Source organism: Lepidochelys olivacea, assembly GCF_965140295.1.
Source record: "Lepidochelys olivacea isolate rLepOli2 genome assembly, chromosome: 3".
Classification (NCBI taxonomy): domain Eukaryota; kingdom Metazoa; phylum Chordata; order Testudines; family Cheloniidae; genus Lepidochelys; species Lepidochelys olivacea.
Window position 1 is genome coordinate 95,171,250 of NC_140413.1, and position 15,065 is coordinate 95,186,314.

A 15,065-nucleotide genomic window follows, 5' to 3' on the forward strand; every position below is an offset into this window, starting at 1 on the left:
TTTGAACCAAAAACGTTAAATATGCCCGATACAGAGAATTCTGTCAGCTTTGATTTTCTTTACATTACTGACAAAGAGTCTGATTCTGCAACATGTCCTCACAGTGGAGAGCACTGAAGTGAGTATCCCTATTCAGTTGAGTTCAGTGAGACTATCTATGCAAGTATTTACCACTTACTGTGAATAAGGGTTTCAGCTGGGGCTCTAACTGAGGGAATGTTCTCTAGTGGCTAAAGCAAGGGACTGGGAATCAGGTGTTCTGGGGTCCAGTCCCCTCTCTGTCACTGATTTGCTATGTGACCTCAGCAGCACGAGTATGTGACACCCTCTCCCATACTTGCATAAATGAGCAGTTATTCTCACAAATAGTCCCGTTCATTTCAGTGGGACTATCCCTGTAAAGCATGATACTATTCAAAATGAATAAGTGTAGCAGAATCTGATCCACAGGGCATTAGTTTTCCCATCTGCTAAACAGGATTACTAGTACCTACTTAGTTCTCAGGAGTGTTGTGCTCTTTAATTGATTGCCAATTGTAAAGTGCATAAAGGTGATAAAAACATGCAAAGTGGCATTCTTATAAATAGACTCTAGAGAGAAACAGAAGTTCAAAACACTATTTAATTTTGGATTCAGATCCTTCAAAGTGGACCTTTAAATCTGTGCTTTATTTTTAATCTGTACAGATGTGATTTTTTTTCATGCTTATGGAAATACTGTAGCATACTTACATAGTGCTTAAAGTTTCTATGGCCCCTCATACTTCCCTGTCAGCTGTGTTTTGCTAAGAGGAGCAAACCCACAGAGAAAGCTCCAATGGATCTAAGCCTTTTTTACCCACCTATCAACAGTATTTATGCAGAGATAACAATAATAATAATTAGAAGACAAAGCTGCTAAATAGGACGCCCCCTTTCTCGCTCTGTACACAACCTTGTCCCACTCTGTAAAGAAAACAACCATATAGTCAATAGGTCATGCAAAAAGTGGGCAGGAAAATTAGAGAAGTGTTTCCCTTCTCACAATATCTTGTTTCAGAGTAACAGCCGTGTTAGTCTGTATTCGCAAAAAGAAAAGGAGTACTTGTGGCACCTTAGAGACTAACCAATTTATTAGAGCATAAGCTTTCGTGAGCTACAGCTCACTGCATCTGAGGAAGTGAGCTGTAGCTCACGAAAGCTTATGCTCTAATAAATTGGTTAGTCTCTAAGGTGCCACAAGTACTCCTTTTCTTTTTACAATATCTTGTGTCTATGTAAGGAGTTGGGTGGAGCCACTTCCTGCACTCCTTAAGATCCTTGACCCAGATTCACAAAGGAACTTAGACATTGGGCTTTAGGTGCTTAAGTCCCTTTGTGGATCTAGCCCTTTATGGATTTAGGCTGGGTAGGCAATAGCTCCTGAATCTGAAAGACTTAGGAATCCGCCACCTGGAACTCTATGGAGTCTTCAGGGAAAAGACAACTGGCTCTTGGAGCAGCTTGTTAGGTGGAGAAAGTCGAGACATTGCTATTCTTTAAAAAAAAATCCATATGGCTCTAATGAAGTCAAATCTTTATATATTTCTAATGACAGTGATGCAGTACTTTTGTATTAATAACAATATAAATACACATTCTTCCATTTTTATTTTAAAAACACATGCAGTCACTTACCTTTTACCTTATGACTTTCCGCAGATGCTGTAAAATAAATGAATATATTCTAAGAAACAGACTTTACAATATGTACAAACAACATTTGTCCCTTGTTAAGACATTCTCGTTATACCTGGTTAAAATCTACAGAAAGCAAGGCTAGCCAGTAAGGTATATATGGAGCTTGAAAAATTCCACTTATTTCAGCAAGCATGTACACTATGCATGGAAAACTCGCTTTAGAATGTGCATATAGCATACACACAGGAAAGGGAAGAAACAATTCAGACAATTCACAGACATCTCAATAAGTCTGGCACCTCAGTAAGTCTGGCATTCTAATACTGACACACACAATGAAGTCTAGATACAAAAGTAGTATTGAAAATATCACATATTTCAATCTATTTCAATCATAAATATTTCAATCATAAATATCTAATTTATGTGCCAGTGTTTGATATTTAATTATTGGATAGTATTTCTTTCTAAAGCATCATTGATCAAAATATCATAATTTGATTTGGTTTTTGAAGGAGGGGGTGGGGGGGAAGCCCTGACACACTGTTTCTTCTTCCAGACTCAATTTATTTGAATCCCAGAGCCAGACTTCCTTCCTCCCTTGGAGGAAAAAAAAGTGAGGAAGCTGAAATCAAAATCTAACATTCAAAAGAATAATGGTGTCCTGCTTAGCTACACGTAATTGGCTCTCAAGTACAACAGAATGACTAGGTTATCATGCTCCATAGCCATTCTAATACATTTGAGTAAGCTGGCAAATCTGTTCTCTTCTAGCACAGTGCAGTTCCCATCCCTTCCCCTAATGGTGACTTGAATTCATTTAGGTTTAAGTTTAAATTAAGGAAATGAGTCTAACATAGACTTTTACAGGTTTTACCAGGTACTTTTAGAGGTACTACAGGTATTTCCTTCTTCGATGGTTTGGCTGGAACAAATGAGAAAAGGTTGGTTATTACAATGTGGGAGTTGCCACTAAAACATTCAGTAGCTCAGATGAAAAATAAGACTAAAAAATGGGAGCCATTTACCAGTTTCCACCAGCTTTTCCTTCTTGGGTGATTCTGAAAATTAAAAAAGAAAAATATTTTGGCTCTACTTTTGGTACTGCTGTTACATTTACTCCTCCTAAAAAGTATTTTTCATGCAGTGACTAATGGAGTCAGATTAAATGCTAATACCGGATAGCTAAAAGATAATTCCACAGTCATATTGTTAGGTAATGAAAGGAAATGTTAACAGCAACTAAAGAGAAAACATGTTTAGACTTATTCTGTGTTATTTGATAATCTAAGATGTGGTTCCCAACCTTTTCCACCCTGAGATTTTCCCAGAACACCACTCCCACAACCTCCTCTTCAGGACCACTTATAGCCACTTCGCAAAGATTCAAGGCCATGGGGCATAACCAACCAGGGAGAGGGGAAAGAGATGGAAATGTCTATTTGAAATGGTACATTCCATATTATCATTGACTAAAATTCGTAACAAATAAGAAAAGGGATGAGTTAATGCTGCTTGCAAATAAAGTAAATATATTATCACAAGACATAAACAAACCAAACTCTCTCTTTTTTCTTTTCTTTCTTTCTTTTTTTTTTGTATGTGGGGCTGGAGGGGAGGAAGGAAAAAGGAAGAATGGAGACTGGAAGACAGTTACTTTGGCTGATTTAACCAGTCATCTCAGTAACATCTGCAACATTGCAGCACACTCATGTTTTATGTAGCATAAGTGCTGCTCCAGAGTTCATTTATATATATTATATATAAAGACATTTTGTAAAACTTTTTTTCCCCACCTATGCTTGCTTCTCTGAAACTGAAGGATATCTAATTATGGTTTCTTTGACTCCAGGGGCATCTGACTGCTTCCTGTTTTCTCACAGTCTCCCAACCCTTAGACAAGGGAAACAGGGGCAGAAGTTGTGTGACACTACCAACTTTCACTTTAAGCATTTTTGTGAGACCTAAAATTTCATTTTCATTAAGCAAATTCAACAAGGTTCTTCCAGAAACATGAAATCCAGTTTACAAATATCTGCAACTTTCCACAGGGAAGTTTTTATTCAATAATTAACAAAATTAGTTAGGAAGTTTGGATCAGAATCTGAATTTATGGCTGACTCACTTCTACTGTACTGTTATAATGTGGTACACCAAAACCTTAGATCCCAACAACCACAAGCTTTGAGATATTTCAGATCTGGATCTTGCCTTTATGACTCATGCCACTTTTACTAATTTAGAAGAATTTTCTTCTATTAATTAATGGTCAATCTGACAGAACAGAGGATTTTGTCCTATTGTACAATATACATGTTAGACATTTGTTATAGCACTTGTAAGATTTTTAACAGTGAGAGTTGTGCATGTATTCATAAGAATTTATTAATTTATCAACCAGGCCAAAATACCTTCATCCAGGACACAGCCTGTGGCTGAGAACAAATAAATATTCTATTATATGTGCAATTGAGATTTTTTTCAAGATTCGCTCAATTCTGAAATTTCACCATATTCTACACACACTGAAGTTTTCACTAAAACATTTTTTGCCTTTGTGAAAGCCAGTAAAATATTTATTAATTGTTCATGAAACACCTAAATGCATTTTTTTGTTTTGCTGGTAGTGATGCGCTCACTGGGCAGATGTGGGACAGAAGAGAATCTCTGAGGTTATTTTTTATGCTGCTCCATTCCCTAATCTGCTAGTGGTGCTGCAAAACATTGAAGCTGGCATAGTCCTGCAACGTGCCTTAGATCTTCACCAGCAGCAAGGTAATTCTGAAACCGTGACCTTCTCTCACCTGCTAGCCTTGGAACAGTCACATGTTTCCATTTTTATTCTTTGTCGTTCTCTCGTGACATGTATGCCTTTCATTTAATTCAGATAAAGTATTCTAATCTTAAAGCAGTAGTGTGAATAAGTGAAATTCATGCCAAACCAGTGAGAAAGTTGAATTTCTATGAAATTGCCTATCATCTCCACTGTGTTCACTGTTCTATAGTATAAATTATACGATAATCCATGTCATTAGGCTATATTCATTACAGTTAAGGGGAAACCGTTTTCTGTACTAGAATACTCAATTTCTGATACAAGGATTTTAATAAATCCTATGTTACAGTCAGTAAAACACAGAACTGTCAATCCTGTGCAGTCAAACACTGCAAATCCTTAGGTTGGGGAAGCTAATAGCGTTGAATCTTTTTGTTTGTTTGCCTGCAATTTTCCTGTTGGCTTGTTCAAGTTATAGAGAGGTTCATTACAAGTATTTGTTACCCCATATTTCTTCAATTTCTAAAGATCATGAATATAGGATGCGGATTCCTTTGTTCTCTGAAATAAGAAACTCGGGGGAGGGGGGGAACCGCCTCCCCTACTAAGGGTTTGGCACCAGCTTTATAGCTCCCTGTTTGTAAATGAAAGCTGACGTTCATTCATAGCAATTTCTCTTCAGAATGATCGCTGAAAAGAGATGGAGAAGGAAGAATGCGTTTTTGCATATCCTCAGACTGGAAACACATGCCTATGATTGGCAATCTCCAGAATTCATTAATCTGAAGAGATTTCCTGCCATGCCTCAAATAATTGCGGCACATATTCTTCAGAGGAATACAGCTTTCTTTCAAGGTCCTTTGGCAAGCTTACACAACTCCTGCTTTGCCTGGCGTTCAGGAAATGATGGCCACACATCTGGTCTGGTCTACATCATAGAATCAAAGAATATTAGGGTTGGAAGAGACCTTGTGAGGTCATCTAGTCCAATCCCCTGCTCAAAGCTGCTGCCCTGCTCGTCTCTGTAAGGTTTACCAGGATGACTGGATTTGAATCTCTCAATGAAATGGAAACCCTCCCCCCGACCCACACTGCCCCAAGAAAAAAGCTAATACTGATCCATCTGATATCAGAAACATGAATGTTTCTGCTCAAAAAAAAAAAAAAAGGCCGTCTTAAATCTAGAGAAGATCTGGTAATCTGGGCACCTTCAACTTCTCTGAGGTCTCATCAGTTCTTGAGTGGACAAGGTCAGTTACCTCAAATGGCAGGCCAAGTACCTATGCCTTCTGATTCTTCCCATATCACTCTATGTCAACTCTAAGACAGAATTTTGTAAGGAAAAGTGTCCATTTGCCAAAGACTGGGATTCTGCAAAATCCATGTCCTAACAGGCACTTGAGGAGCATTTTGCAACCTCTAGATGAGGGATTCTCAAACCAGGGGTTGTTTTATTTTTGAATGCAGTTATTTTTTGTACATAATTCTACATTTGTAAGTTCAATTTTCATGATAAAGAGATTGCACTACAGTACTTGTATTAGATGAATTGAAAAATACGATTTCTCTCGTTTTTTACAGTGCAAATATTTGTAATAAAAATAAATATAAAGTGACCACTGTACACTTTGTATTCTGTGTTGTTATTGAAATCAATATATTTGAAAATGTAGAAAACATCCAAAAATATTTAAATAAATGGTACTCTATTATTGTTTAACAATGCGATTAATTGTGATTAATTTTTTAAATTGCTTGACAGCCCTAATATATATACATTCTGCCCTACAGCCAGTATATGTATATATATATCGCCACTAGATGGGACAGAACACTAAACCCAGAAAATGTGTGTGTTATACTTGCCCCCTCTTACTCTTAGAAGAACAATGCTCCCTCACTGATCCGGCATAGGCCTAAAGCCTCCAGACCAGAAATAGCAACACCAGACTACTCCCCAAAAGGAACCTTCTGCTTCCTAATTTCCCACCAATTTCCATAGGTCTGAAGCCTATGCAGAGGTTTGGAAAACAAGGAGAAATGGCTCTAGAGAAAACTCTGTTAATTCTTCAGGTCTGATAGGGGAACAACATGGGGTCACAGCTAAGGAACTACCCATTGACAGATCCTTCCCTAAAGCCAGTCAGGGTCACAAACTTAGTGTTGAAGAAGATGTCAATTCTTAATGCACAACAAAGCAATCAGCCATCTAGGACATAAGCAAATCTCATCACCCTCAAGACCTTACAATTTAAACAAACCATCTATGCTGAGGCACAACTGAGGATAAAAATCTGCTATAACTCCTTCATAGACCAGAGGATCATTGACCAGAAGTAGATCTCTCCTGATGTTTATGCTTCCCCTTCATTTTCTTTTTAGGAGGAGCTGCAGAGGGATTTCTGGTGTATTTCCAGCCCTTTGAGGATCTGACTTAGAGCTCTTCAGATGCAATCATTTCCATTGCTGCCTTGATGGGCTTGGGGACAATTTATTGGATTTAGAAAAATCTCCCAGCACTGTATCCACCTGTTTTGAACCCACAATGTCTTCTGGAACACAGCTTTGCTTAAGTCCATGTGGCTTATAAAACCTTTCATACAGGATTTATTACAAGGAAGGCTTAGATTCTACACAATCTTTCAGGTGATGGTGTAAACACTGCACAAGCAGCATACCTCTTTTACACTTGAGTAGTGTCCCCACGCACTTTAAACACTGATCTGAAATAGAGATTTCTGTGGGACAAGGAAGTCCCTCTTAAATCCTGGTTTCTGCACATCATCTGCTATGTGATGACTCGATGAGCAGATTAACTATCAATTCTACAGGAAAAACAATTAATCGTAAAAACTAATGATCAAAGCTGCTTCAGAAATAAATACATTTGAAAATTAACAAATGTAACAAGAAACCTAGCATTAAACCCTCACAGGGGAGGGCTTACCACTCAGGCCAGTAGAAAGAGAAGGAATGAAGAACAGTAAGGATTTGAGTAGGGATCGGCAACCTTTGGCATTTGGCCCATCAGGGAAATCCTCTGGTTTGTTTACCTGCAGCATCCAAAGGTTCGGTCGATCGCAGGTCCCACTGGCCACAGTTCGCCATTCCAGGCCAATGGGGGCTGTGGGAAGTGGCGCGGGCCAAGGGATGTGTTGACCGCTGCTTCCTGCGGCCCTCATTGGCCCGGCACAGTGAACTGTGGCCAGAGGGAACTCGATCGGCTGACCCTGCGGACGCTGCAGGTAAACAAACTGTCCCGGCCCACCAGCAGATTTTCCTGATGGGCCGCTTGCCAAAGGTTGCCGATCCCTGGAGAAACTGTTATTAGAGCTGGATGGGAAATCATTTTCCGGTCCCATAAGAATTTTCAAGATATCAATTTTTTTCTCCAACCTGAATCAAGATGAAAAGTCAAAATCTCAAAAAATTGAGAGCCAATCATCCAATTTTTATTTTAATATTTTGATGATTTCAAAACATTATGTTTCAGTTTCAACCTTTATTAAAGAACAAAACAGAATTGGGAGAGTTATTGAATCACAGAAAAGTGGGGCTGGAAGAGACCTTAAGAGGTCATCTAGTCCATCCCTCTGCACAGAGGCAGGACCATGCTTGATAGATGTTTGTCTAATCTGTTCTTAAAAACAATGATGATGATTCCACAACCCCCCTAGATAACCTGTTCCAGTGTTTAATGGTCATCAAAACTCACCCTCTTTCATGAATAGGTTTGGTTTCAATGAAACTGCATTTTCTGATGAAAAAGGTTTTGTTGGAAAATTCCTGATCAGTTCTAGTTTTTTAATACTTTGGTTCCTTGGCTCCAGAACACTAGATTCAAAGGGCATGTACGTGATCCCCTAATGGTTAAATATGCAGACAGGGTTATGTAGCTGCATAGCAGGGCACACATCTCCTACAGAATTTCTCAGCAAGGGCAAAGACATGAAGGACACTACCAAACCAACAAAAAGCATCAGGAGAGCTGTGCAGCTCTGACAGTCAAAAAAATGCTGGAAGCATTCTAGTGTGTGCAACGAAATACAGCATGTCAGCAGCAGCTATTTCTGAATATTTAATGCTCTCAACTTGGGCATTCAAAGATGATGCAGGAACTGTTGTGTAAGAGCAAAATGCTGTGCATTATTTGTGGGCACCTTGAAAGAGAAAATGATAGATTTTACACATTATATTGCAAAGAACTTGTTTGCTAGACATGTTATTGGGCTCAACTTTAAAATCAAAACTCTCAGTATATAAAAGTAAGGGATTTGATATTAAAAAAGCACTGAAGTATGATGAACTGATGAAAGTAAAGTTTAAATAATGTCACAAAGCAAGTGATATACACCCCCCCCACACACACACACAAAATGAGATTTGCTATAAACTGGTTCAAAAAAGTCTATCAGTTACTAGAGATCATAATAAATTCACCATGTGCATTCTGTAATTTCTTATAGAAAAATCTCCTGCATCCCTGCCACTTTTGACCCCATTTCCGCTCCTGCTCCCACTTATGTCAAATGAAATTTTGCTAGTGATCTTAACAGGGCAGGATTGGACCCATTTATTCCTCTGCAAACTGCTTATTCAATTTAATACAAGCTCAGCAAAGGTAGCATTAACAGCAGATGCACTGCCTGAGAAGCCAGTCACACATTAGGTATTCCTTATGGCCCCGATTCAGCAAAATACTTAACACATGCTTAAATGCTTTGCTGAAGAGGGATGCACTTAAACATGTGCCTAAGTGTTTTGCTGAACAGGTCCCCAAAACGTTACAAATCAACAGTTCATTGTGAATATTTGCAGTGCTTTTATAGTTTGTCAGCTACTAGGCTAGCCCATTAAAAAGCCTCTCACATAAAGAGCAGATTCATAGATATTAAGGTCAGAAGGGACCATTATGATCATCTAGTCTGACCTCCTGCACAATGCAGGCCACAGAATCTCACCCACCCACTCCTGCGAAAAACCTCTCACCTATGTCTGAGCTGTTGAAGTCCTCAAATCGTGGTTTAAAGACTTCAAGGAGCAGAGAATCCCCCAGCAAGTGACCCGTGCCCCATGCTACAGAGGAAGGCGAAAACCCCCCCAGAGCCTCTGCCAATCTGACCTGGAGGAAAATTCCTTCCCGACCCCAAATATGGTGATCAGCTGAACCCTGAGCATATGGGCAAGATTCACCAGCCAGATACCCAGGAAAGAATTCTCTGTAGTAACGCAGATTCCACCACATCTAACATCCCATCACAGGCTATTGGGCCTATTTACCATGAATATTTAAAGATTAATTAATATTTTTAAGTCATTTAAATCAAACTCCCTTTTAATTATCAATTAGTTTAGATATAGTTCTCCTTTCATCACTGTGGCTAGCAAAGATAAAAGCCTGAATAGCGACTTCTCTGTTTAACAGTTAGCTTGCTCCCCCTGCCTTGTTCTTGAAGGAATGTCATAATCCAATGTTAGTAACACAACAATACTTCCAATGTAGTAAATAGAATCATAGAATCATAGAATATCAGGGTTGGAAGGGACCCCAGAAGGTCATCTAGTCCAACCCCCTGCTCGAAGCAGGACCAATTCCCAGTTAAATCATCCCAGCCAGGGCTTTGTCAAGCCTGACCTTAAAAACCTCTAAGGAAGGAGATTCTACCACCTCCCTAGGTAACGCATTCCAGTGTTTCACCACCCTCTTAGTGAAAAAGTTTTTCCTAATATCCAATCTAAACCTCCCCCACTGCAACTTGAGACCATTACTCCTCGTTCTGTCATCTGCTACCATTGAGAACAGTCTAGAGCCATCCTCTTTGGAACCCCCTTTCAGGTAGTTGAAAGCAGCTATCAAATCCCCCCTCATTCTTCTCTTCTGCAGGCTAAACAATCCCAGCTCCCTCAGCCTCTCCTCATAAGTCATGTGTTCCAGTCCCCTAATCATTTTTGTTGCCCTTCGCTGGACTCTCTCCAATTTATCCACATCCTTCTTGTAGTGTGGGGCCCAAAACTGGACACAGTACTCCAGATGAGGCCTCACCAATGTCGAATAGAGGGGAACGATCACGTCCCTCGATCTGCTCGCTATGCCCCTACTTATACATCCCAAAATGCCATTGGCCTTCTTGGCAACAAGGGCACACTGCTGACTCATATCCAGCTTCTTGTCCACTGTCACCCCTAGGTCCTTTTCCGCAGAACTGCTGCCTAGCCATTCGGTCCCTAGTCTGTAGCTGTGCATTGGGTTCTTCCGTCCTAAGTGCAGGACCCTGCACTTATCCTTATTGAACCTCATCAGATTTCTTTTGGCCCAATCCTCCAATTTGTCTAGGTCCTTCTGTATCCTATCCCTCCCCTCCAGCGTATCTACCACTCCTCCCAGTTTAGTATCATCCGCACATTTGTTGAGAGTGCAATCCACACCATCCTCCAGATCATTTATGAAGATATTGAACAAAACCGGCCCCAGGACCGACCCTTGGGGCACTCCACTTGATACCGGCTGCCAACTAGACATGGAGCCATTGATCACTACCCGTTGAGCCCGACAATCTAGCCAGCTTTCTACCCACCTTATAGTGCATTCATCCAGCCCATACTTCCTTAACTTGCTGACAAGAATACTGTGGGAGACCGTGTCAAAAGCTTTGCTAAAGTCAAGAAACAATACATCCACTGCTTTCCCTTCATCCACAGAACCAGTAATCTCATCATAAAAGGCGATTAGATTAGTCAGGCATGACCTTCCCTTGGTGAATCCATGCTGGCTGTTCCTGACCACTTTCCTCTCATGCAAGTGCTTCAGGATTGATTCTTTGAGGACCTGCTCTATGATTTTTCCAGGGACTGAGGTGAGGCTGACTGGCCTGTAGTTCCCAGGATCCTCCTTCTTCCCTTTTTTAAAGATTGGCACTACATTAGCCTTTTTCCAGTCATCCGGGACTTCCCCGATTCGCCATGAGTTTTCAAAGATAATGGCCAATGGCTCTGCAATCACAGCCGCCAATTCCTTCAGCACTCTCGGATGCAACTCGTCCGGCCCCATGGACTTGTGCACGTCCAGCTTTTCTAAATAGTCCCTAACCACCTCTATCTCCACAGAGGGCTGGCCATCTCTTCCCCATTTTGTGATGCCCAGCGCAGCAGTCTGGGAGCTGACCTTGTTAGTGAAAACAGAGGCAAAAAAAGCATTGAGTACATTAGCTTTTTCCACATCCTCTGTCACTAGGTTGCCTCCCTCATTCAGTAAGGGGCCCACACTTTCCTTGGCTTTCTTCTTGTTGCCAACATACCTGAAGAAACCCTTCTTGTTACTCTTAACATCTCTGGCTAGCTGCAGCTCCAGGTGCGATTTGGCCCTCCTGATATCATTCCTACATAATAGTTATGTTGAATGCTTGACTAGGACAGACATGCAAGAATCAGTGGTATTTATAAAGGGGTAAGATTCTATTTTAGCATAGACACCTTCACAATCAGGAATAGCACAATAGGAATTATTAAAATTCATTTTAAAAATGAATTTTATTGAAATATATTTTAAAGTATGGGTGGATATGGTGGTAGCTTGCTTCAGAATAAGCCATACCATGCTAACTGGGTGAGTGTTTCAGAATCCTAGCAAAAATGATGAAATGTCTTGAATTCTATTTTTTTAAAGTCTGTCATAAATTAGAAGAATAAGAATTGGATATCAGATTAGCAAACTAAATTGCTCTGAGAAAAATCAGTTTACATGCCATTAAAAAATCCTATGTTTAAAGATTTTACGGTTCTAAATTGAAGCATTCAAAAGTTGGAAGATGAAAAACAAAATGCCTTTGAAACCTTAATTCTGCCCTCTTGTGTGTATACATTATGATACAGATTACATATTAATTTTTCCTTTCCTATTCAGAGTCAGATCATGGCTTACCCTATACCTGCCCATAGAGACATAAGGGGACTGAGGCGTGAGCCTCTGCATAGCCTCCCAGGCCTATTCCTTCTCCCAAGAGCAGATAGGTAGGAACTGGGCAGAGCCTTGACTCCACCACCCAATATGTCAATCAGCACAGTTTCTTCCATGTGCTGTAGCTATATAAGAAGGAGGTAAGGTCTGCACAAGAGATGTAGCGATGTTGACTGATTAAAAAAAAAAAGACAGATCTTGGAAGTGTTATGGTAAGAAATGGTAAGATTAACAGGTGGATCTATAGAGCCACCTGCTGATGATTGACTTGAAATATTTGCACCTCTTATACATACATTTTTACATTATTCCTGTGATTTAAACAAGAAATAGATCTTAACATTTAATGGTAGTTGTGTGTTTTATCGATGCTTTTAAGCATTTCCCATTCCTCTTAATAGTTTCCTACAGATGACCAGCAGAAAAATATTTGCTAGCACTCAGATATTTAAAGGACATTTTTTCCCCTTCAAAGCATATTTTGTAGTCCCATAAATTTTGTTTATTTGCTACATTTCTTCCCAAAGAAAGCAAAATTTTACAGGTGAAAATGACCTGCAAAGATGTCTTTTCTTACCTTCTGCTGTTTTAGCTGCTGCTGCTGTCTTGGAAACTAAAAATAAAATAATTATGTAGCTATAATCAGTCAACAGTGGAGCTTTGGCAGTTTAGACAACAATCACTTTTACAATCTAGACATGTTCGGCTATTGAACATCTCAATAATTCTTGCAAAAACTAATTAAATTTTCTTGAACATGTAAGTGTTGATTTTATATTTCCTAAGGGAAGATAATGTTCCATATGGGTAAATCTTTTTGTTGTTGTTATTTCAGAATTTGTACTGGGGGGTGGGGAGAGTTTTTTGTAAGATGGACTAGTGCTGTATCGACTCTGTTGACATGTAGTGCTATCAAAAGACTTAAACCAGGTTTATAAGAAAGTTTCTCATTTCCACTCTAGCCTGGGAAATGCTAAATGCACAAAGAGGTAGCATATTCCATTTTTAAAGAGAGTGAACGTTCAGTTCTGATAAATGCTCATAACTCTGGAGATTTATCAGAATGATCTGAGTCTATAGAACTGAACTGGAAATCTGGTCACAACAGGCCCTCTTACCAGATTTCCAGTATTCCCTGCCTCCCATCAGGCTGTAACTACCTCAAAAACAGTCTTTCTTGTCATATTTCATCGCTTTTTCCTTCTGTTTTGGGCCAAAATCTGGAAGAATCAGGGGTGCATGAAAAAATGAAAAACCATTTTAGAACAATTATCCAAGAGAAACCATGGCAAGATTAAAAGCAACCAACTGCATTTATATATTTGAGCATCTGAAGTAGGCCCCAGCTCTGAGTTTTATTTATTTTATTCTTTGAAAGACCTGAACTGATGATTCCGCACTAAGTAATCAGGGAACTTCGGGGCTTGGGAGGAGTCCCCAAAACAGCACTCAAGAGGGAATCGGAGCTCAGCATTTTCTCTTTAATAAGTGACACCATTTACATGGGTTAAAGTGGAAGATGGGAAAGATCAAGGTTTACAAAGTAAAGTCATCAAGCAGGTAAATGACAGTACAAAAGCTACTGAGTAATATGCAACAAGTTTCTTCAGAGGCTATTTTAAAAACAGCCAGGTCTTTGTAGAGCTGGATTGAGCAGAATAATTTGGATCCAATTCCCCAATTTCAGTGGAATTTAATTGGAGCTAGGATTTTGGTTTAGGACTATTACTAGTTTTCAAAGCAGGCATCAGAATATGCATCATTTGGAATGTGAGGGCATTTCATTTAAAATGCCACATAGAGGCTGGTTTGGTTAATGTTAATTGTAGGTTCACTATATGTATTGCATTCTGGTAGTTGTTCTGAATTGAGAAGACTGTCAAGCAATAGTAAAAACTCCATTCTTGCAAATCTGTCTGATCCAGCTGAATCTCTATGTTTGAGAACTTAAATGCAGCAACAACACTTGCATGTATATAAATCTCCCCACTATATTTTCCACTGAATGCATCCGATGAAGTGAGCTGTAGCTCATGAAAGCTTATGCTCAAATAAATTTGTTAGTCTCTAAGGTGCCACACGTCCTCCTTTTCTTTTATTCAGAACATACTCTCCAGGAGCCTTAAAGATCTGTTTTGCAGATGGTTTCCTGTCCTTCGGGGTGAATTTCCATTGAAAAAAACGAATTCTAGTAAGATTCCTTTCTGCAGTGCAGAAGAAATATTAATGCTCCAGGCCTATGTAATACACCAGAGACAGATTGCAGGAACTGGGATTTTACTGCTGCTTTAGAACCAGTTTCCTTAAGTACTGCTGCTTCTCCTTTCACAGCAACAACAATTGCACGTACCCATCAAACTAGTTTTCATTTCCTGTTTGAAGCCAAATGCCAGACAAAATTCTGATAGCTAAAGAGAGTTTGTACAAGGAACACCGGGAAAAATTTGGAATATTAGCTTTGAAAATCAAATACTGTATATTTACTGAGCTTGGTCACCTAGAAGTGCCATCAATTTCCTGTTGAGGAACTCTATTAGGCTTCAAAATTACCTCAACATTTTTTTGCTTTTTCTGTTTAAAAATACAAGATTCAAGCTGTAAAAATAATCAACTTTTAATTATGCGAATTAATATTCAGAGAGTGGATTTTTTTTGTGGGGTGGGGATAAGGAAAAA

At 39.4% G+C, this 15,065-nt stretch overlaps 1 protein-coding gene across 7 annotated transcripts in view; it reads right to left on the reverse strand.

Moving 5' to 3' along the window:
- LOC311519000 (uncharacterized protein) overlaps nt 1–15,065 on the reverse strand; it is a 152,063-nt gene that overhangs the window by 106,378 nt on the left and 30,620 nt on the right. For all 7 annotated transcript variants that reach the window (XM_084625114.1, XM_084625116.1, XM_084625119.1 and 4 more), the window contains exons 8-11: nt 12,967–13,002; nt 2,688–2,720; nt 2,537–2,584; nt 1,657–1,683 (exon numbers count right to left, since the gene is read on the reverse strand). In XM_084625114.1, the coding sequence (XP_084481240.1) occupies nt 1,657–1,683; nt 2,537–2,584; nt 2,688–2,720; nt 12,967–13,002 (144 nt within the window). The remainder of the gene's footprint in view (nt 1–1,656; nt 1,684–2,536; nt 2,585–2,687; nt 2,721–12,966; nt 13,003–15,065) is intronic.